The sequence below is a fragment of the Erpetoichthys calabaricus genome, chromosome 17 (genome assembly GCF_900747795.2).
Source record: "Erpetoichthys calabaricus chromosome 17, fErpCal1.3, whole genome shotgun sequence".
In the NCBI taxonomy this organism is placed as follows: domain Eukaryota; kingdom Metazoa; phylum Chordata; class Cladistia; order Polypteriformes; family Polypteridae; genus Erpetoichthys; species Erpetoichthys calabaricus.
The window spans coordinates 38,266,939-38,288,485 of record NC_041410.2 but is presented as its reverse complement, the minus strand read 5'-3'; the positions used below and the strand labels follow the sequence as shown (position 1 = coordinate 38,288,485).

Below are 21,547 nucleotides of genomic sequence, written 5' to 3'. Positions count from 1 at the left end.
GTCCTGGACACCACATCCATCAAGCGGCCTCCCCCATTTGGCCATTCCACGGCTGAAACAATGCTGGGTCAGCCAATTCGATGAAAGGACCCCACTTTCCCACGATTCCTGCGATCCTCCATCAGAGTTGACTTTACCTTATGCAGGCAAAACAACTTGACAAGTGGGCCGTGACACCAAGTGCCACATTTGAGTACCGAGAAGAGAAACAGAATAGGTGAGGGTTAATATCCAATTACAACTATCATGTTACTTATGTTTTCGTGCTAATGACTAACAACAGAGATGCAGTCTGTACAGTTCATCAGCAACTCTAGTCAGGATATGTTAAACTGAAGTAGTGAGTTTTCAGCCGGGATTTAAAAGCTGAGACCGAAGGGGCATCTCTTATAGTAGCAGGCAGACCATTCCACAGTTTAGGGGCCCTGTAATTAAAAGCTCGACCTCCCATTGTTATTTTATTAATCCTTGAAACCATAAGCAGACCAGCATCTTGAGATCTTAATGTGCACTCTGGTTTGTAAGTCATGATAAGTTCAGAGAAGTAAGTTATATGTTAAAAGGAGGATTTTGAAATCTGCCCTAAACTTAACCGGGAGCCAGTGTAAGGATTTAAGAACTGGAGTTATGTGTTCGTATTTTCTTGTTTTTGTAATAATTCTTGCAGTCGCATTTTGGATTAACTGGAGGCTGTATAGAGAACAGTTTGAACAACCAGTGAACATTGCAGTAGTCAATCCTACTAGAAATAAATGCATGAATTAATATCTCAGAATCCTGTTTATTTAGAAAGCACCTTAATTTCCTAACATTTCTAAGATGGAAGAAACATGATTTGGACAACTTTGTAATATGCGCTTTAAATGACATGCTAGAGTCAAAGATAACTCCTAGATTGCGGGCTGATTCAGTAAAATTAATGAGGAATCCAACTGAGTTAAATGATGACAAAATATTGTTGTGATCAGCGTCATTCCCTCCAACAATTAACATCTCTGTTTTATCTGTGTTTAAAGACAAGTAGTTCTCATTCATCCACTCCTTTATTTCACTAACACAACTAATTAAAGACAACATTGGAGAAACTTCATTTGATTTAAATGAAAGGTATAACTGGGTGTCATCTGCATACGAGTGAAAATTAACATTATGTTTCCTAATGAGAGATCCCAGTGGAAGCATGTAAAGTGAAAACAGTAAAGGTCCCAGTACTGAGCCCTTGCGGGACACCATATTGAACTTCTGTGTATAATGATGAAGTACTGTCAGCACATTTCTGTACATATTGGAATCGATTTGATAAATAAGAACTAAACCAAGCGAGCACGGAGCCTGTAAGCCCAACATCATTTTCTAGCCTGTGCAGTAAAGTAGAATGGTTGATGGTGTCAAATGTTGCACTTAAGTCTAACAACATAATTACAGTGGAGTTTCCTTCATCAGAGGATATCAGAATTACAACCCGAGTTAGTGCCATTTCTGTACTATGACCAGTGCGGAAACCAGACTGGAATTTCTCAAATAAATTGTAATGCGTAAGGTGTGACTGAAGCTGACTGGCGACTACTTTTTCTAGTATTTTAGAGAGAAACGGTAAATTTGAAATAGGCCTATAATTATTTAGTATGTGTGGGTCTAGGTCTGACTTTTTAAGTAATGGTTTAATGACTGACACTTTTAGTGCTTCAGGTAATGTGCCATGCAATAATGAACTATTGATAATGTTTACAATAGGCGCTGCAAGAACATCCATTGCGCTTTTTACTAGTTTTGTTGGCACTGGATCTAGGGAACAAGTAGTGGGCTTCATTTTAGAAATTAAAGTTAAGACTTCCTGCTCAATTACAGGATTAAAATTATTAAAGTGCTGAATACAATGTGAGACAGGGTCTGCTAAGCTAGTATTTGGTTTGTACTGTGATGCAGAGATCTGGGATCTTATATTTTTAATTTTCTCATTGAAGAAGTTCATAAAGTCTGTACTGCTAATATCTGTTGGTATTTTGCACTGTTGATCTGAATTTCCATTTGTTAATTTTGCCACTGTTCTAAACAGTACCTGAGGATTTTTATTATTGCTATCTATTATTGTAGAATAGTATTCTGAGCGAGCTTTAAAGAAAGCTTTTTTATATTTATTAACACTCTCTGTTCATGCAATTTGAAAGACATGTAGCTTTGTTGTTCTCCATCTGCGCTCCAGTTTTCGACACTCTAATTTAAGAGCTCGAGTGTTCTCATTTTACCAGGGAGAGTTTCTATGTGCTTTTGTCACTTTTGTTTTAAGGGGAGCCACTGTGTCCAGATCATTTCTTAAGGTCACATTATAATGTGATATAAGCTGATCTAAATTGTTTTCCACGTTTACATTTGATGTTAACTGATCTAAATGGTTTTCCACAATTACACTCGACTTACTCAAAGTACCTATAAATTTTGAAGCAGAATTACAATCTAGGTGTTGCACCGTCTTTGTTTTAATCTGTGAGTGTGTTGGCAAGGGCAGGACTAAATCAAATGTAATTAAGTAGTGATCGGAAATAACTTCATTTAATGGAGTAATATTTAAATTTTGAATTTCAACTTTGTAAGTTATAATTAAATCTAATGTGTGGTTATGATTATGAGTTGGACCTTTGACAATCTGACAAAATCCTACTGAATTTAACAAATAAGTAAAACATTTGCTAAAAGTGTCAGTTTCCACATCAATGTGTTCATTAAAATCCCCCATCAGTACTACGTAATCATAATTTATAGCCAAATCAGATAGAAGTTTGCTACATTCAGTCATGAACAATGAATACAGCCCTGGTGGTCTGTAGACTAGAACTATAATTGTGTTGGAATCTGTTATAATATTTAAAATGAATGCTTCAAAGGATGTAAAGTTGCCTAAATTTTTAGAAGTCCTCCTCCTCGACCAGAATCTCTAGACTTATGAAGGAACGAGTAGCCATCTGGTGACGCCTCAGCTAGGGGGACAGTGTCACATTTACTAAGCCAGGTTTCAGTGAGAAGACACAGATCAGATTTTGTACTTAATATAATATCATTTACCAAAACAGCTTTAGTGCCAAGAGAGCGAATGTTCAATAATGAACAAATGAAATGAACAAATGAAAACCGATTTAAACAACCAGTGGGAGTATCTAAAAAAAGACTCTGAGAGAAACAATATTTGACTACTGTCTTGTCTGTGTGATCACATGGATGGAAACCAGTCAGTATTGCATATGGCACTATTGTCAAAATGAAGGCACTTAAAAGATGGGTCTTTCCATCTGGTAAACATCTTCGTTCAGGTAAGGCCAGCAATACCAGCTTTTATAGTAGCACTTGTCAACAGGTTTAGCGGTGTATAAACCTAACATCCTGGAGTTTTTTGCACTAATGTGACAAATAGAGATAAGTGTGTTTTTGCTCAAGTGTTTGTATAATACTTCTGGGGAATGGCAGATATTGTTTTATTTGTATAAATCAATGCACCGATGTTTTCAGCCAAAAAACAAAAAAATCAGTGCCTGTTTTATGCTTCTTCAGAGTTAAAGGGAAAGTCATCACTCGTATGACCATAAATATGATATATGCATTAAATAAATGTTGACTGAGAGCCTGAATGGACACCTCAGTGCATAATAATATAAAACTCATGTCTTGGTTTCTAGCTGGAGTGTTATGGAGCCTAAATCCAGTGTTTGAACATAATATTCTGGCTTGGGAGTATCTGAGAGATAAAACTTCAATGCATATATAATTACAGACAAAATGTATTTTATTACAGTAATAAAGTATTGGACATCCTTATTAGTAGCCCTTGCCACTCCGTCGACTTAAAGGGCTTTTAATTAAAACACACACTCTTACCCCCACAATACTGTAATTATTAATTTTGCTCTATATTTAAGTTAAAGCCTGTATTCATTTTTTAATGTAGAATAAAACAGCACTTGATTACTCCAGAAGGGAATGAGTGCAAAATACTCCTGAGCCCATTAAATGGAATGGTGCAGTGATTTTGCTTTACAATGTAATTTTCTTTTATTGATTTTGATGATATTACAATTGGCTTTATTTCTTGGATAGTACATCAAAGGAATCTATCTGATAACGCCACACTTCTGTGTAATACAATGGCAGCAATCAAATCTCAAAAAACAATCAATTAAAAGCACAATTAGTAGATTTGAGCACTTAAAGGCTATGATGTGAACGGTAAATAAATAAATAAATAAATGCAAATAATTAAGTACGGTTGAAGTTTCTGTCTGCAAAGACAAGAGAGTAAGCAGATGGCTAAACAAGCTCTGAGAATAAGCAAAATATTTTCTTTCTCGGAAAGTAGTTGCCATAGGGGAAGTCACTTAATGAGTAGTTTTGGGACATGCAGCTAAAGCCTTTCTTGATGAGCGGTCAGACCGAAGTTTGTGTGGCATTTCATTGTACTGTGTATTATTCTGCAAAAACAAACCAAAGCTTTTTCTTGTCACTCAATTTGTATTCAAAGTTCAAAGACGCAGAAGCAAGACGGCTCATTATTAGACTGCTGTTGCTGTTATCATAGCCAATTAAAATTAATAAGATTAATACCAATAATATGAAAAGGAAAGAATGGACAACAAATAAATATCAGCTGGGCTGGAAAAGAAAGACTCATTTTGGAATGGGTTGTAGTGGCCTAAAAGAAAACAAATCAAATGTTGATGTTGAACATTTCAATAAATTTTAGTAACTAGACCCTTTGATTTGTTGACGTACAGATTATGCCATACGTTTAGACTAAACTTTGAGAAATATAATGCATGCTTTCTAACCATTCTTTTTTAGAAAATATCCAAATATTATTATTACACTCATTAAGCAATACCCACCTGAACTTTGGCCTTTCTCTTGCAAATAAAAAGAGAAATATGATTCAAAAATATGTTCAGAAAAATTGTTTTACAATTTTGTTTTAGGGCAACAACTTTTCTTTCTTGTCTTGCATCTTCTTAGAAATCCTTCACACATCCAGTAGTACCTGATGTTTTTCACCTTTAGTTGTACTCTATATTTCTATTCCCGCCTCACACACTTTTTATGCATGGGCATTTTAAAAATACTTTACATGGAGTCTAAATTGTAGTGCTGTTTATAGCTTTAGTATTGTGCTGTTATTTCTTTGCCACTTCTTGCACTGAACACTGATATGTTTAAAATATTATTTTTTTCCTTTCATAGTTCCGTTATTTTTCACTGCTGAACAACAGTGTCGGGTATTGCCACGTACTGTAACCTAAATTTATAGCTGAATGGTTTAATGATAATTGTTACTACTTTGCATCAAACTGACAAGTCACTTATCTTGGTAGAGTGTCCTCCTTTTGTCTAAGAGCATCTATCAGTTGTTTTAATTTATCATCTTCTTATATAATACGCTACCGTGGCTGTCCATTTGTCTGTCCAGGATTTTAAATCACCTGTAGCTCGCAAACCGTTTGACCTATTGACCTGAAATTTTAGTACTCATATACTACGTGACCTGTACACTCCGCTTTCGGGGTGATGATTTTTATTTTATTTTATTGCAGAATCAACTCTTGCAAGTGGGCAACAGTGCAGCGCATGTGTACAGATGCCAATCTCATCCCTACCACCTTCGCTTCCCCAAACTTTCCATATCTCAGATCATTTTTGAGGCAGATAGCTAGAGGGCATCATTGCTACCACCTTCGCCATCACTTCCTCTACCTCTTCATATCTTAAATCATTCTTGAGTGCTAGCTTAAGTGAAAAATTAAGAAAAACGTACTAAGTAATTGCAACACAAAAACTGACTTAATCAGTTTTAACGTGAAATGATGATGATGGAAGAAGAGAAGAAACGGGCCGCTAGGGTGGAGAAAACAAGAGCTGCTCATGAAGTAGCAAGCGCATCAACCTAATGAATGCTAAACGTACAGAGAAAGAGGATGAAAACTATAAGTCAAGTGTATTCACTGCACGTTATCGTGCAGTGTGCCGATATTCTTTTTTTTTTTTTATAATTTGAGAACATCAGGCTTTGTCAGAATGACACAAATTCGTTTCCAATGTTCAATTCAACGCAATCTTACTATAGACATCGGTTTTAACAAGGATCCAGGACTCGTGCATAGAAGTGGCTGCAGTGGCTCAAGCACCAGCTAGTTTCCCTTCCTTGATCAGAGTGTCATTATCTCCATTTAGGAATGCACGCCTCCTTTTTGTTGTTAGACATGTAGAAAAAGCAGCAATACATATTTAGGCCTTGTTAAAAATGGGTAAGATTCCGTTTACTATCCTATTTCGAAATAAAGTGTGGTCTTTAAAAGGGACGTCACTACACTGGTACCAAGGGTGCCACAAGCAGAATTCCTGACACAGAACTGAAGCTGCAACTTGCTTATTTCATGTAGACTGACGTGCCTATTGAAGTACAGAGACCCCCAGCATCAATGGATTTTTGTGGAAAAAACAGTTTAGGTAATACAATAACATTGTTAACTTTCATTAGTCAGGAAGCCTTCATACAATGTCATTTTTAATAACTTCCTGAATGGAAACTGCCAATATATGATATATATGATATAATATATGATACTAAATGTACCCAATTTATTTATATATAAATACATTTATTTCTTTATTGATTTATTAACCAATAAATATATTTATTTCTTTATTTATTTATGTATTTATTGAACCCAAAGAAAATTAGTGGATTGTGTAAAGAAGACGGTGGCGCAGTGGTAGCGCTGCTGCCTTGCAGTTAGGAGACCTGGGTTTGCTTCCTGGGTCCTCCCTGCATGGAGTTTGCATCTTCTCCCAGTGTCTGCGTGGGTTTCCTCCGGGTACTCTGGTTTCCTCCCACAGTCCATAGACATGCAGGTTAGGTGCATTGGTGATCCTAAATTGTCCCTAGTGTGTGTGTGTGTGCACTGTGGTGGGCTAGCGCCCTGCTTGGAGTTTGTTCCTGCCTTGCGCCCTGTGCTGGCTGGAATTGGCTCCAGCAGACCCCCGTGACCTTGTGTTAGGATATAGCGGGATGGATAATGACTGACTGACTGTAAAGAAGACAGTTTTTGAAGATAGTTCAAGAAAGATCTTCATATTGCTGCTAATTTATAAAACTAGAGATTTTGTCATTTGTAAATAATCCTATTTTGTGTAGCAATGTAGTCTAGTAGGCAGTTCCAGGAGCAGTAGTTGGTAAGCTACAGCTGAGTGGGAAATACAAATGCTGTGGGCAGGAATTTGGAGAAATTCTATTCTTTCAGTTTTAAAGAAAGAGAGAGAGAAGAAGATAATGAAAGAAGACCAGTACCAAAAATTTGTTTGAGAAGTTAAATAAAAAGAACAGGTCCTTTATTTGTTGCGTAATAAGGTAATGGCTGGCTTGAAGGTGCTACGACGTCCTGAGTGTGTGGACATGAATGGTGGTGAATTTGAGGTCAGCATTGTATGGTCAGGAGTGGGTTCTGTACCCTAGTGATGTTTGAAGGGCTTGTAAGATACACCAAAATTCAAAGGAGTATTCAAGTCAGGGGTTATTAACTTGAGAGTTGCATCATAGTTGTGAGGCGGACAGAGGGTGATGATTGCAAAAATCTTCCTGTGACAAATATGCAGCTCAGCAGCCGCATTTATTATGCAGATGAGAGGGATATCTTTTTTTTTGTTTTGTTAAACTGTAAGAGAGTGGTCCTTTTTCACGTCCGTCACTTTTTTTGGATGTAGATCTCATGAAAGTTTGAAAACAAAAAAGGGTTACATTCTTAAAAGGTTAAGAAGCCTCTGATTTAAATGCATGCACACTACTGTGAACACTTGGCAGGGTGGACCGAAAGACATAATAAGGGCTCCCAGCATCAAAAAAAAATGGGGCTGTAGTCATGTGTCTAATAGATGTAATGTCAGTGCTTTGCTGCCATGCCATAGCAATCGGGGAACATGATGAGAGTGGAGATGCTGTCAATAGGGGCTACCTCAGAGAATCTACAGAAGTGCTTGCAAAGTCTGCACATATCTTGATAGATCACTGTGTCGTTGTGTTCTAAAATTCTAGCAAGTCACAGTCCACAAAAAATGATTTTATTGATGCTTCTCTAGGAGATCAAGGATGACGTCAAAACATCTTTTTTTGGCAAGTAGATGAGACGACTGCATTTCATGCTATGCACAGCTGCCCTTTATAATGAGTCATGTGGATATTGCTGGCTTAATTCAGGAGTGTTTCTTTGGTTTCTTTGATATATCAGCAGAGTGAGATGCAAAAAGTACTGTTGAATGTACAAGTACCTATAAAAATACTTTTTCAGATTAAGCAGTTCACTACAGATGTAGATGTGCTTTGCTGTTATATTATAGTATATCCTCTTTCAATTAATGACAACCACACAGCATTTGCTAAAGTTCAGAGTAACTTAGTGGAATGAGCATATATTGTTCTGAAAAAAGTCCTTTGAAATTCCATAAAGTACAGGGCAAATTCAGCAACAGAAAAGTTTGTTAATTCTGTAGAATCTTACAGTGATGGTACTCCACTATGTTAATGCTGCCTAAAGTTAAAAATCATGCAGCATAATATTAAAGTATTCATGCATAGCATTTAAGTTATAGTGATGTGGTAGCTCTTGCCATTAAGATCTGTTTGGTATTTCATTGTAATTAGTTGTGAATTCCTTTATTGCTCTTTCACCTTGTTAAGATTTGTAATATTAGGAAAATAAAGGATACGAACAATAAAGCGGTTGTAATCTCAGTTTTCCCATTTAATATTTCTTTTTTTTTTTAAACGTTTTATTGAATTTATTATAATTAAACAACATTCCATACAAGCAAGTCATATTTTATAAGACTAGGTTCAAGTCAACTTAACCCCCACCCATGAGAAAGAGAACTAGGTCAATATGGTGAAACTTTAATAGTAGAAAAGATAAGTAAGTAAATCAATAGAATAAAAAGGGGAAGAGAAACCACTTCCTCGATTTAAATGCTAATTCTAAAATGTTATTAATTAGATCCTGCCACATTTTAAAAAAAGTTTTGCACAGATCCTCTAAGTGAGCATTTAATTTTTTCCAATTTCAAGTAGTATATAACATCAGTTACCCTCTGACTGAAAATAGGAGAGTTAGGATTCTTCCAGTTGAGCAGGACAAGTCTACGTGCCAATAGTGTAGTAAAGACAATCACAGTTTGTTTGTTCTTCTCCACTTTAAGCCCATCTGGAGGTACACCAAACACAGCTATTAGTGGATTAGGAGGTATTGTGACACCAAGGCTGTCTGAAAGGCATTTAAAGATTTTGGTCCAAAATGATGTTAATTTGGTGCAGGCCCAAATATATATGACCCAATGAAACTGGAACTTGATTGCAACGTTAGCAGGTTGGATCTTGCCCTGGAAACATTTTGGACAATTTTAAACGAGACAGATGCGCTCGATAGATGATTTTAAGTTGAATGATTGTATGCTTTGCGCATATGGAGCTCGAGTGAATTCTGTGCATTGCTACCTTCCATTCCTATTATGAAATGTTGAGTGAGAGATCCTTTTCTCAATGTACTCTTGGATCTTTGAAAGGGAGGGACTTTAAAATGTTTTTATATATTATGGAGATGCTGTCTGAGTCCTCAAGACTGATCAATATTATTTGCAGAGTAGAAGTAGGTGGGAGGTTAGGAAAGTTGGGCAGGTTTTGTTTAACAAAGTTTCTAATATGAAGGTAGTGAAAGAAATGTGTTGCCATCAAACAATTTAGCAGAATGGAAAGGTTAATGATTTTGGTCTACTCAAGTTTATGTTGAATTACCATTTTTTACTGTTATCTTTTACTTATTAGGAGAAAAGAAAATAACACAATCAAATGAATAGTGGACACAAAACTGAAAACATTATGTGAAACTTAAACTTACTTTGTCTTGTGTCCTTGCTAGATATTTGAACACAGCTGGATCTCTTGCTTGTAACATGTAGGAAAAAAAAGTGTAATTTGTGTATTTTACTTCTTAAAAAATCTTTTATCATAATTACATTGCTCTCTGATCTATTCCTTTAGAGCTCATGGCCCAGATGCAATGATTCTGGTTGATGGCCAACCTCGCCAGGCCAAAGGAGAGCTGGGACTGTCTCAGATGCTGCACATCGCCACACAGATTGCCTCTGGTATGGTATATCTAGCATCACAACATTTTGTCCATCGTGACCTGGCCACACGAAACTGTCTAGTGGGCAATAACCTACTGGTCAAGATTGGGGACTTTGGTATGTCACGAGACATCTACAGCACGGACTATTACAGGGTAAGTGCGTGAAGAATAGTATTGTTTCTTTCTTTATTAATTTAAAGGCACATGAAATAAAAAGTCAAGCCAGTACTTTTTGTTCCTCTTCTATCAGCATTTTTGAATTCCTCCAGGTATATATTAACATGCTTATTTGTTATCTTAGAGAAAATATGTGTAACCTTCTGAACTCATAATTCCCTTCTCAAACCAAAGGACTATCCATCAGCTTCATGACTAGACCAGCTTTTGCCTTAGGAGAAACCCTTTCATTGTCATGCATCAGACATTTATTTAACATTAACCTATTATATTTGTATCGCTTGAAGGGATTCAGTTGCACTGTTCTGCCTACTCTTCATCCCTTATACTGGACTTGTAGGATAAAAGAGAAACAAAAACCCCTTTTACTGGAATAAAATGAAACCATTAAGCTTAGATGATTGCCTTTGCAGTAAACATGTTTTGTGTAGGCGTAATAAATGTATTTCATGCTGCAAATTGTGTCACGTAAATTCAGATGAATTGCAAATTAAATGAAAATGCTGTGGTGAAACAAAAAAAATCAGATTTATAGATGCAGTCTTCTTTGGGAAAATTTCACATTATACATTGAGTGACACATGACATCTTTTAAAAGTCAAAATTGTACTAGCGCATTTGTCCAAATCTGCTGGGAAAGGTTCATGCTATTTCAACAAAGAAGACAAAAGGTATTTGTCAAGGTCTTGGATGATGGATGGCATTTTCGTAGATTTTCTACCAGCTTTGGACACTGACACATCTAAGATGTTAGATGATTTTAAACCGTACAGGATGTCTTGTCCCTTTAAAGTAATTTTGAATTGATGGGCAGAGCTGCCAAGAACACAGTTCTTCACATCACTGACTACAGATATTGACATCTTTTCCCTTGAAACTCAACTAGCAATTCATGAGGTGATGTGCGGCTGGATTTAAAATCCATTCCAGTGATTGAGAGTGGCTTATTTTAATGAAACAGTGAAAACCATCTTTGAAAACATCTATCTATCTATCTATCTATCTATCTATCTATCTATCTATCTATCTATCTATCTATCTATCTATCTATCTATCTATCTATCTATCTATCTATCTATCTATCTAACTATCTTTGGGTTTTATGGTGTTCTTACGTATTTTTTTCCTGCACTTACAAACTGAAAGCAGGTTGTGTAGTGACCACATTTGTTAATTATTATGATCCAAAAAACTGCATCAGTATTTATATATTTCTTAGTATACAGAGTTTATGCCAAAATGCCTTTGCTGTCTTGGTTTTCTGTTTCTTGAATTATATGCTTCTATTTCATAGGTCTTAGGGCTTGTTTATACTTCACGCTCACAACGCGTACACGCACGCATCATGGCTGCCACGCATTCCCAGCATTCATTTGACTCGTCCTCTGAGCAGGTCCTCAGAAATTAACGTGACGTGTGCGCAAGTTGCAGTACCAGGAAAAAGTCGGGGGGGCGCAATGTGATAAAAGATGGAATGTAATGTCCGAGTCTCTGTTTAGTATCTACATGTGACAGAAATCTGCTGTGCGGATCCTAGTAGGTTCGATGTGTGCGCTTCGATGTTTGTTGAATGGTTCGATGTAGTGAAGCAAAATGCAGACATACAGATGCATTCGTGGTGCTTTTATATTCAAGCGTTGCATATTCCTGATCGTAATGACACGATACATTTTAAAAGTCTCACATACCATTTTTTGTGCCTTCTTCTTTTTCTGAGGCTTCCTCCTGACCTGACAGGAGCAGCAAACAGCAATAGATCGCCACACTGAACACATTAAATGTATGATATTCCAACTCTCTGCACATTTAGAATCCTTAAACTTATACTTGATATCACTTTCATGATGAAGTGTATTAAAGTATGTATGTTGCATTTTACAGATAAATTGTTAATTTCGTTTAAATAATGGATACTGTTAATAATTCCACACATGGGGGTGACATGATGGCAGAGCAATAGCGGTGCTGTCCTGCTGGGAGTCATGTTGCTGGTATTCCCTGCCTGTAGTTTATATGTTTTTCTGCTGGGTTTCCACAGTGTGCTCCAGTTTCCTTCCAAAGATATACAGGTTTGGCTGACGCTAGTGTATGTGAGTGCTTGTATTCTCCTTGCAATGAGCTGATGCCTCATCCAGGGATCATTAAACATCCGTTTCAGAGATATTGCGGTAAGGTGTCATCGGAATTTAATGGGTGTTCCAGGCAGTTCACAACACAGTGAAGCCGAACCTGTTCTCACCGTGATAATATCTTGCACTGTTACCTGGTGGATTCCTCCAGATTTAAGTAAAGTATGCGCGCAAGTATAAGCAGTAAAACACTTGTGTAGCAGGAGTGTCCCCTGGCACATGCGTCACATTGCGTGAAGTATAAACCCGGCCTAGTCAAGTGTAAATGGTCAGTAGTCACTCCCCTATTTTAACCTGTTATGAAAATTATTTGTATCAGTTATGCTTAGGTGGAGTCTCCCTTGTAGCTAAGATAATTTCTGATTGAGGTATTTCTGCTCAGTTGAATTTACTTTCTCTGGATAGATAAGCTACTACATAATGTGATAGATAGATAGATAGATAGATAGATAGATAGATAGATAGATAGATAGATAGATAGATAGATAGATAGATAGATAGATAGATAGATAGATAGATAGATAGATAGATAGATAGATAGATAGAAACTTTATTCATCCCCAGGAGGAAATTTGGCATTTTACAGATGCTCTTCAAATAAATAAATATACAGTATATATGTATATAAACATACACTCTATAGTCTGAACACATACTGGAATGACAACAAAGGAAGAAAATTAAAAAGAAAAAACTTCTGATTTGCCTACCACAGTCACAGTGAGGCATTATCCAGACATATTTCTGACTTTATAAAGGAGCCCCAGTAACACTTCCTGACACATTTCTCTTGATTTATCCTGTGGCTGAAAGTCCTCAGTATTAGTGTGTCAGAAAGAGGATGTGTAGCATTGTTCATAATGGAACTCAGTTTTGTTTTAATTCTCTCCTTCCTCCAAGGGTTCCAGTGTGTGTCCCATAACTGAACTTGCCTTTACAATTAGCTTATTGATTCGGTAGGCCTCTCTTGAAGCATATTCTGAAAATCACACTGGGCATAACACAGTTGTAGAAAATGTGAAGGATGTCATTACCCACATTAAAGGAACACAGTCTCCTAAGAAAAAGAAGCCTGCTCTGCCCTTCTTGTATAGTTCCCCAGTGTTGTGAAACCAGTCCAACCTGCCTTTAATGTGGACTCCCAAGTACTTGTTGATCTGTACCACTTTAACATCCACAACATGAATAGTGACCAGAAACAGAGGATCTTTGATGCAGCACAACTTCATAACCAGTTCCTTCTTTTTGCTGATGTGTAGTTGCTGAAAATTCTATCTGTACCAAGAAACAAAGTTGTCCACTTGACCGCTATACTTCGTCTTATCCCCCTTATCAATACATCCAGTAGTGTAGAGTCATCTTCGAGTTTCTGCAAGTACCATTTCAGCTTCCAAACTCCACTTCCTCATTCCCTGGTGATAACAGGTTGATGTCTAATAACAGGGAATGAGATGAATCAGGTTGTAGTCAGATTTGCCTAAAGGTGTCACTAGGGTGTTGTACCATGTTAGCCATTATGAATGTAGAGAAAAGCCAAGCAAAATGACACCTTTTATTGTAATCTTTTTAGTTAGCCAATAAAAGGTGTCATTTTGCTTGGCTTTTCCCTAAAGGTGTCAGTAATTTACATTTAAAGGTATCTTTAGCATTTGAATAGAGTATTCATCTTGTTATTTCTTTAAGTGTAGCAAGACACAAATTGATAGATATGTGTCATAGTTCCTTCCAAAGTTACTTAACTCTCAACATATTATACATGCAGGTTCAGAATGAGTCATATTCAAAGTGTTAGTGATAGAGTGAATCATTTCCTTTGCCAAGTCCCTATTTGAAGACGGAGGAATATAAACATATCAAACCCATGCAGACACGGGGAGAACATGCAAACTCCACGCAGGGAGGACCTGGGAAGCAAACCAAGGTCTCCTTACTGTGAGGCAGCAGAGCTACCACTACGCCACCATGCCACCCCCGAATTTCAATGTCATGAATTACAAATTGTAGTTTTAACAGTAATATGCTCCTTTTTACACCATTTATCATTCACATTGATAGCCAGTCCCCCTTCTGTCTTTTTTCCACACCACATTAGGTTTCTGTCTGCTCAAATAAGATGAAATCTGTCTAGCATTTAAACAATATCAGGTTTATGCCAGCTCTCTGTAAAACACAAATGGTGCTGTACTTGTGAAAATGACCAGCCTTGACACACAAAGAAAGGTTTGGGGCAGCCACCCCTATATTTGAAGCCTGGCTGCAAAACAGAACTGAAGCTACAGAGGAAGTTGTCTTGTATTTAAAGCAGGCAGGTGGAAGTGATGTCATTGGGGCCCGGAACCAGAAGTGATGTTCTTGGGGGGGTGAACCGGAAGTGACATCATCGGGGGGGCGGAACCGGAAGTCATCTGGCCTGAATCATGCAGAATTTCCCAGAGATAAAAGAGGAAGGTTTATTGCACCCCACCACCTGGCGTGAAATTACCTTCTTTTGGTCCATTTATCTGCCTCCCATATGAACGTGTATGACATTGTATATGTCCCGACCTGCTATAAGACTGTACAGTCCATCCATGTTATTTGACAGCAATCAAACATTGCCCATTAGAATGGATTGTAGACTACTCCAATAACCTTTTGACCTTTGTTTTACTCTCATACTATCCATCCATCCATTTCCCAACCCACTGAATCCGAACACAGGGTCACGGGGGTCTGCTGGAGCCAATCCCAGCCAACACAGGGCACAAGGCAGGAACCAATCCTGGGCAGGGTGCCAACCCACCGCAGTACTCTCATACTATTTGTTTTTATTTTCTTGTTGTCTCTTACATGTCCAGGTGTTGCAGACATAAGGCAGCCTTTGGGTTCTCTTCATAAGTCCATTCAAATTTTCAGCCCGTTTGAAGTGCAGCCAGCTACTGGGTTTGCATGCATTGTAGATTCATCTGTAAATTTAAAATCCATTTATCTGATTTCTAGTTGCTACTGTCATTAACAAGCCAGAATCCAGGTCAAATCTAATCCTAAATAAGACTATTGACTAGTAAAACAAATTCAGAAACAAGAAAAATACAGCAATAAATGGAAGCTTCTGTGAAAAAGCTGTTGCTTCCATAGCATCCAGAAGTAGCATTATGGGTTCTGCACCCCAATAAATTCACAAGAGTTGTGTTGGGGAGCTCTTTAAAGCCTAGTCCTTGCAGGCTGTGTGTTACTGCTAGTTCATTTAAACCTTTCACGTCAAAACTGAATGTGGTTAGTTTATGGACTTTTATGGCTGCATAAAGTAATCACATTAAGGTATGAAAAAAATGCATGCTGGCTGCCGTGCTTTCAAAGTGCATAAACTACATAAACTAGGATGGTCATTACAGTTCACTGTTTCTGAACCTTTGAGCTTTATTTTATATATAAAAAGCTAATCTGAAAAAATTCGATTTTATTAATTGGCAGTGGTTACAATTCATTGCCTTAATACTAAATTTATACTTAAACAATCGAGTAAAAAACAAAGCTTTCACACACAAAATGAAAGGATTTGTAAGCAGGAGTCAAAATACTGCTACGGTAAATTAAACAGAGATGTCTGTAGCATCTACACAGTTTGAATCTAAGGTCAATTCCATGAGTATGAGTATTACAGGCTTAGACACAGTAATCATGGTTCCCAAAATGGTGACTAAGGTGCCACTTCTATGAATAACGGGATAGATGCAACTTTAATGATTAGATCTTATCTCTAGCACTGATCAAAATACAACATTGTCCTGAAAATGTAAACATTTATGGAAATAATGGGATAAAATAGTATTTCGCTATTGCTTAATGTTATCATATGTATCACTCAGTACATACAACTAGTGTCACATATGTTAAGAACAGTTGTGTGTACTCATGCAGGTCTTATGCTGTACATCACAGCATCAGTGCACCCAAATAACCAGATGGTTTAGTGACAAAGATATCTGAATCATTTTTTTCTCACTCTGTAACTGTGCTTTTATTCCAAAATGTCTTAAATTAGATATTATTGAGTAGTTTAGGAGAAATGTTTTGCAAATTACCACAGCATTGATAAAACTTACCATTCTGAGTTTTTCATCCAACATTACATGCAGAATCTAAAAAAATAAGTAAACTATAAACATTAATTTATACTATTTATCCAGCGTAGCCTGTGATTGCACCGTCAGACTCCATCAGTACAATTTCTGCTTGTTAGAAGTGATAATTTTAGGCTTTGGTATGAAGATGTTTATTTTGTCATCAAAACACTGTAATACACATTTTACAGTTTACTCCTTTGAGCATCTTGAATGTATTTTAAAGATTTGCTTTTATGAAACTAGACATGTTATTTTTAAGAAGCAAAAGGAGTTGGTTGTTGTGCCGAGTCTCATTATTATCTTGATTAAGTATGCGCCAACGGTTCCCTGAAAACGGATATTCCATTATGCCCATTACTGTGACATACTTTTTGCTGAAAAGATGTCTTCCAATATCTTTGAGATTTAATTAAAAAAATGCTTTTATTACATTTATATGAAGGAGCTTGGTGTAATTTTCACAAAGCATTGTACAATAACTAATTTGCAAACAGATAAAACATATTATAGATTTAATATTATTTAAAATTAATGTTTCATGGTGCTTAAAGTCCTAGTGCTTCGCTCCTTGCTGTGGCACCTTTCATGTGTACTTTTTCCTTTTGCTTGTTTGGGTTTCTTCCAGGAACTCCACTTTTCCCCCACAAAGTAAGGACATTTTGCTATGTTAGTGGGAATTGAAAGTGGTATACGTGAGTGAAGGTATGTGCCTGGCAAACTTTGATGCCTTAGTAGGCCTTGGTTCCCCCTACTACAAAACATTAGTACAGACCATGTATGGTAGGATCAATTACTTGATCATTTGAATCAGTAGATAATTGCATAATGTTGTCTGCCAAATAAATAATAAAACTGTAATAATCATTTACACCTGGAGTTGTTCACAAGGGACCTGGGCAATTTAGGCATTGTCATTTTGGGATTTCAATAGCAAGCAAGGTTATTAAACCCTATTAAAGTCTTCCTCCTTATTTTAGAAATTACTCACATACTAAAACATCATCACTTAATGTCCACTGTGTGAAAAGAGAAACCCCAATGTAATTTCAGGTGTCCATTGACTACTTGAAGGAAATATAAATAATCGGCATATAGAAACTAATGGCATCCACCTCTCAGGTACTGTAAATATTTGTAATTTTTGTTCTTTTATCCTAAACCATTATTATAGAGCAGGATTTTTCTTTTTCAGATTTGCTAGTACAAAATTACACCATAGTTCAATAAATCCTCTTAAACTCCAGCCTTCAAATGAACGGTCCCAGCCTGATGAGTATGCATTCTGGCTTTCAAATACCTAGTGTGGCAGATTCCCTTCTGAGATGATGAATCCATTTCTCTCTTCTATTTCTGATCCCCACTTTGACTAATCCAATAATTACCCTGGCAGGGTGAAAAACGATGTGCTTTACTCCTGTTCATTTTCCAATGAGAAGGTCTTTAATTTGTCTTTTAACAGAGCTGCTTGTGATGGAAACATGATCAGGTGGAATTATGTGGATAATTACAGTCTGTTATTTTATGATATTTTCCCAGTGAATGCTAATTGTGATCGTTTTGCCACTCAACCAAGGTGATAGCCATGGCATTTGCCTCAGTATGCAGCCAATCGTTATTCTGTTTGTGAATGGAGCCCAGCTAATTAACAAACCTATTTCAGTAATGTACCCCAGTGAATTGAATGGATAAAAAATCTTTTTAATTTAAAAAAGAATTGCTTTCTGTTTGTTGAAAATGTCTTGCAGTCATTTTGTTTGGCATGCATGCTAAACCTCTGTGGTGAAGTCTGCTTAATTATACATGGATATAACAGACATAAACACAATCATACAAATGTACAAATAAAAACAGTTTTCATTAAGCTATTCTGTATTTAGCTATTCCCTGAAAGAGCATTTCTGCTGAATCCTTTGCTGAATGACTGTACTGTAGAAATAAGGCTAATGTACCCTATAGTGAAGTAATTAAATATAAAGTACCTAACCTGTACACAAAATGCTAGCAAGAAAACTACATAGCAGAACATTTTATGCAAGAACAGCAGTAAAAAGATACCTCGCATGCCAGCTTGGGGATCATAATGCTCAGAACACTGACATGTACATTATTATTTGCAAATATGTTGCCAAAAAACTGTATAGATAGATAGATAGATAGATAGATAGATAGATAGATAGATAGATAGATAGATAGATAGATAGATAGATAGATAGATAGATAGATAGATAGAATATGTTTGTTTGTTGATATATTTTGATATGTTAAAAAAGAAGGAGATACATTGGCTGTGGCTAAAGTGTATATCATTTGGATAGTGGGGACAGAGGAGTGAGCAATGACTAACTGAAGGATAGATAGATAGATAGATAGATAGATAGATAGATAGATAGATAGATAGATAGATAGATAGATAGATAGATAGATAGATAGATAGATAGATAGATAGATAGATAGATTTTGTTTTAAAGGTGTTCAGCTTTGTGTTTTTTTTACTTTAATGAATCATTCTCAGATTTAAACATGAAAAGGCATTTGGCCCTGTTCATAGCACCCTCCCTCATACACAATCCAAGAACAGAATCAAACTGCCTGTCCTGAGCTCCAGTGGAACAACTGCATTACAGACATACTGTAACTATCTCTATGATGTAAAAAGAGACACAGTGGGCTGTGCTACTTGTTAATTTGGGCAGAAACGCTGCACTAGGCCTGTCCCAAACACCAAGGTACTCTATTGTATATATCTTCCCTGATGTGTGAGAGCCAGACAATAACCAATTTCTATTTTATTATTTGTTTTATGCATGGAATTAAGACCAATTTGGTAAACTGCCATCTGTAGTTTATTGAATGTTCATGAGAAGAGTTACCAGAACGTATTGTTCAGTGGAAACAATACTTGATTTTGGTGTACATACTTTAAGGAAATCTATGTAGGAAATACAGGGAGTGGGGTCACCTCTTGATAACTATATAGTAAATCTTAACAATATATCTATAGGTACCTGCAGTATTTAAGCTTTGTGCATCAGTACCTTAATGAAAGCATGATTTTATTTTTAAATTAAAAGGCAGGTAACTGTTCACAACTTTTAGCAGATAATTTTAGTGGTCAACATTGTCAGGAAACTCCTAATGATATGTTAAGGCATTTATAAAAGGTCAAATGTTCCTTCGCAACCCTTCATAACAGACCTTGGCCTCATTTGTCAGTTGATTGTGCTACTGATAGGTGGCATGGTGGCACATAAGTTATTGCTGTTGACTCACAGATCCAGCGTTCCTGGGTTTGCATCCCATACTTGGATGTTGTTAGTGTAGAGTTTATTTGTTATTTCTGTATGCAATGAATTTTCCTCTGAGGGCTCTGTTTTTTCTACTCAAGCCCCCAAAGCTAAATATGTTAGTTTAAGAATTAGCCTCTGTAAATGTGGGTGTGCATGTGTGTTCAAGTGGGCTCTATGATGGATGGGGGCCTTGTCCCGGCCTGTTTCTTTCTATAATTATAGCCAGTGCTGCCAGAATAGGCACCAGGTCCCCGCGATCCAGGACTGGATTGTTTTTGAGAATAGAATGTACTGTACTACTGGGTTACAGCTATCAGATGGAAACACTGCCATCCGGAGAATGTTATGGCAGATATTTTCCCTAAGGCTGCACCTTTTTTTCTCAAAATTAATGGAATATTGATAAAGAAATGGTCATTTTGCTTACTGTGCATGAATTTTAGCAAGATTGATTTTTGTGGTAAAATGTTGTCACAATGAATCCTTCGTGTGTATTATTTATTTATTTATTAATTATACTGCCATGGATAAGTCGGAAAAAGGACCCTGGAATCATCAGGTAAAAGGGTCCTTTAGTCAGATTGGCCGGCCCTGCATTGACTCAGCTGTGGAATGGGCCAATAGCAGGGAGGTGGCTTGTTGCCTGAGGTCTCCAGGACTCTGTCTGTGTCTGGCTTGTCTAACTCCTTTTACAACTAATACATGGACAGATAGCATTGTTTTTGATGTATTTGAACAAATCTGTATCCTCATATGTGATAGTTCCGCATTTTGTGAGTGGTATAATCTATTCTTCTGCGTGTCACTGTGAATAGAACAGTCAAACAGACAGATTACATTGAAATCTGATGACATTTTTCTGTAACTCTGGGCAGAATTTTCTGTCTTGCGGGAATATTGGAGTCTTTTTATATTGAGGGCATGTATCAGTCAGCATGTATGCCTCAAAGTTCTTCTGGACAACATCTTAGGCGTGTCAGAGTTTCTTGAGTCTGCATGGCCTGAAGAATTTGTGGACAACAGATTTTGGTGTCTCCTTTTGTTACAGCATCTTTGTCTTCAAGTGCTTTTAAGGAAATTTATTTCATTATTTTCTATGCAGAGTGTGCTTGTTCTTTAAATTAATACAGAAACGTCACATGGCATTGCATGTGCCCTAGAAATAATTCTTTAATTTGATTTTTTTTCTCCTTTTCAAATCTGATTACCAATGCCTATTTTCTTAGAACAAGGATGTCAAACTATAGTCTACAAATGTATGAGGGCAACCAAGGGCTTCTGGGAAAAATACCTAATCTGCATCTTGTGAGGTGTTCTTAGCAAGATGTTGCTACAGTTTGCTGGTGTAATTCTGAAACATTCAAAACAATAAATGAACAAATAACCAGCTGTTTCTTTTGTTTCTTATACAAAACGATATGTGGCACATGGGCTGGTGCCTGTTGGTCATGCCAAAGCAGTGGATATTAACTTGTTTATACATTGTGCCTGTATTGAGCTACTTCTAGATGGCTGAGTCTATTATCACGAAACCTTCGCATAACTGATGCTTGGTGAATCCAACAAAATAATCTGTAAGGTATTTTGCTGAAGCAGGATGGCCAGTCTAATGCATTGTGCTTTTCACACAACAGATGCACTTTTTTCTTAATATCTTAAGTCAATTATTATGCATTCACAGTGGGTATGATCGCTGC

The 21,547-nt window shown here is 36.8% G+C and overlaps 1 protein-coding gene across 1 annotated transcript in view; it reads left to right on the top strand.

Annotated features, from left to right (window-relative positions):
- Positions 1–21,547, top strand: part of ntrk3a (neurotrophic tyrosine kinase, receptor, type 3a) — a 948,732-nt gene that overhangs the window by 876,250 nt on the left and 50,935 nt on the right. The window contains exon 14 of the mRNA XM_028822657.2: positions 10,061–10,304. Within this exon, the coding sequence (XP_028678490.2) occupies positions 10,061–10,304 (244 nt within the window). The remainder of the gene's footprint in view (positions 1–10,060; positions 10,305–21,547) is intronic.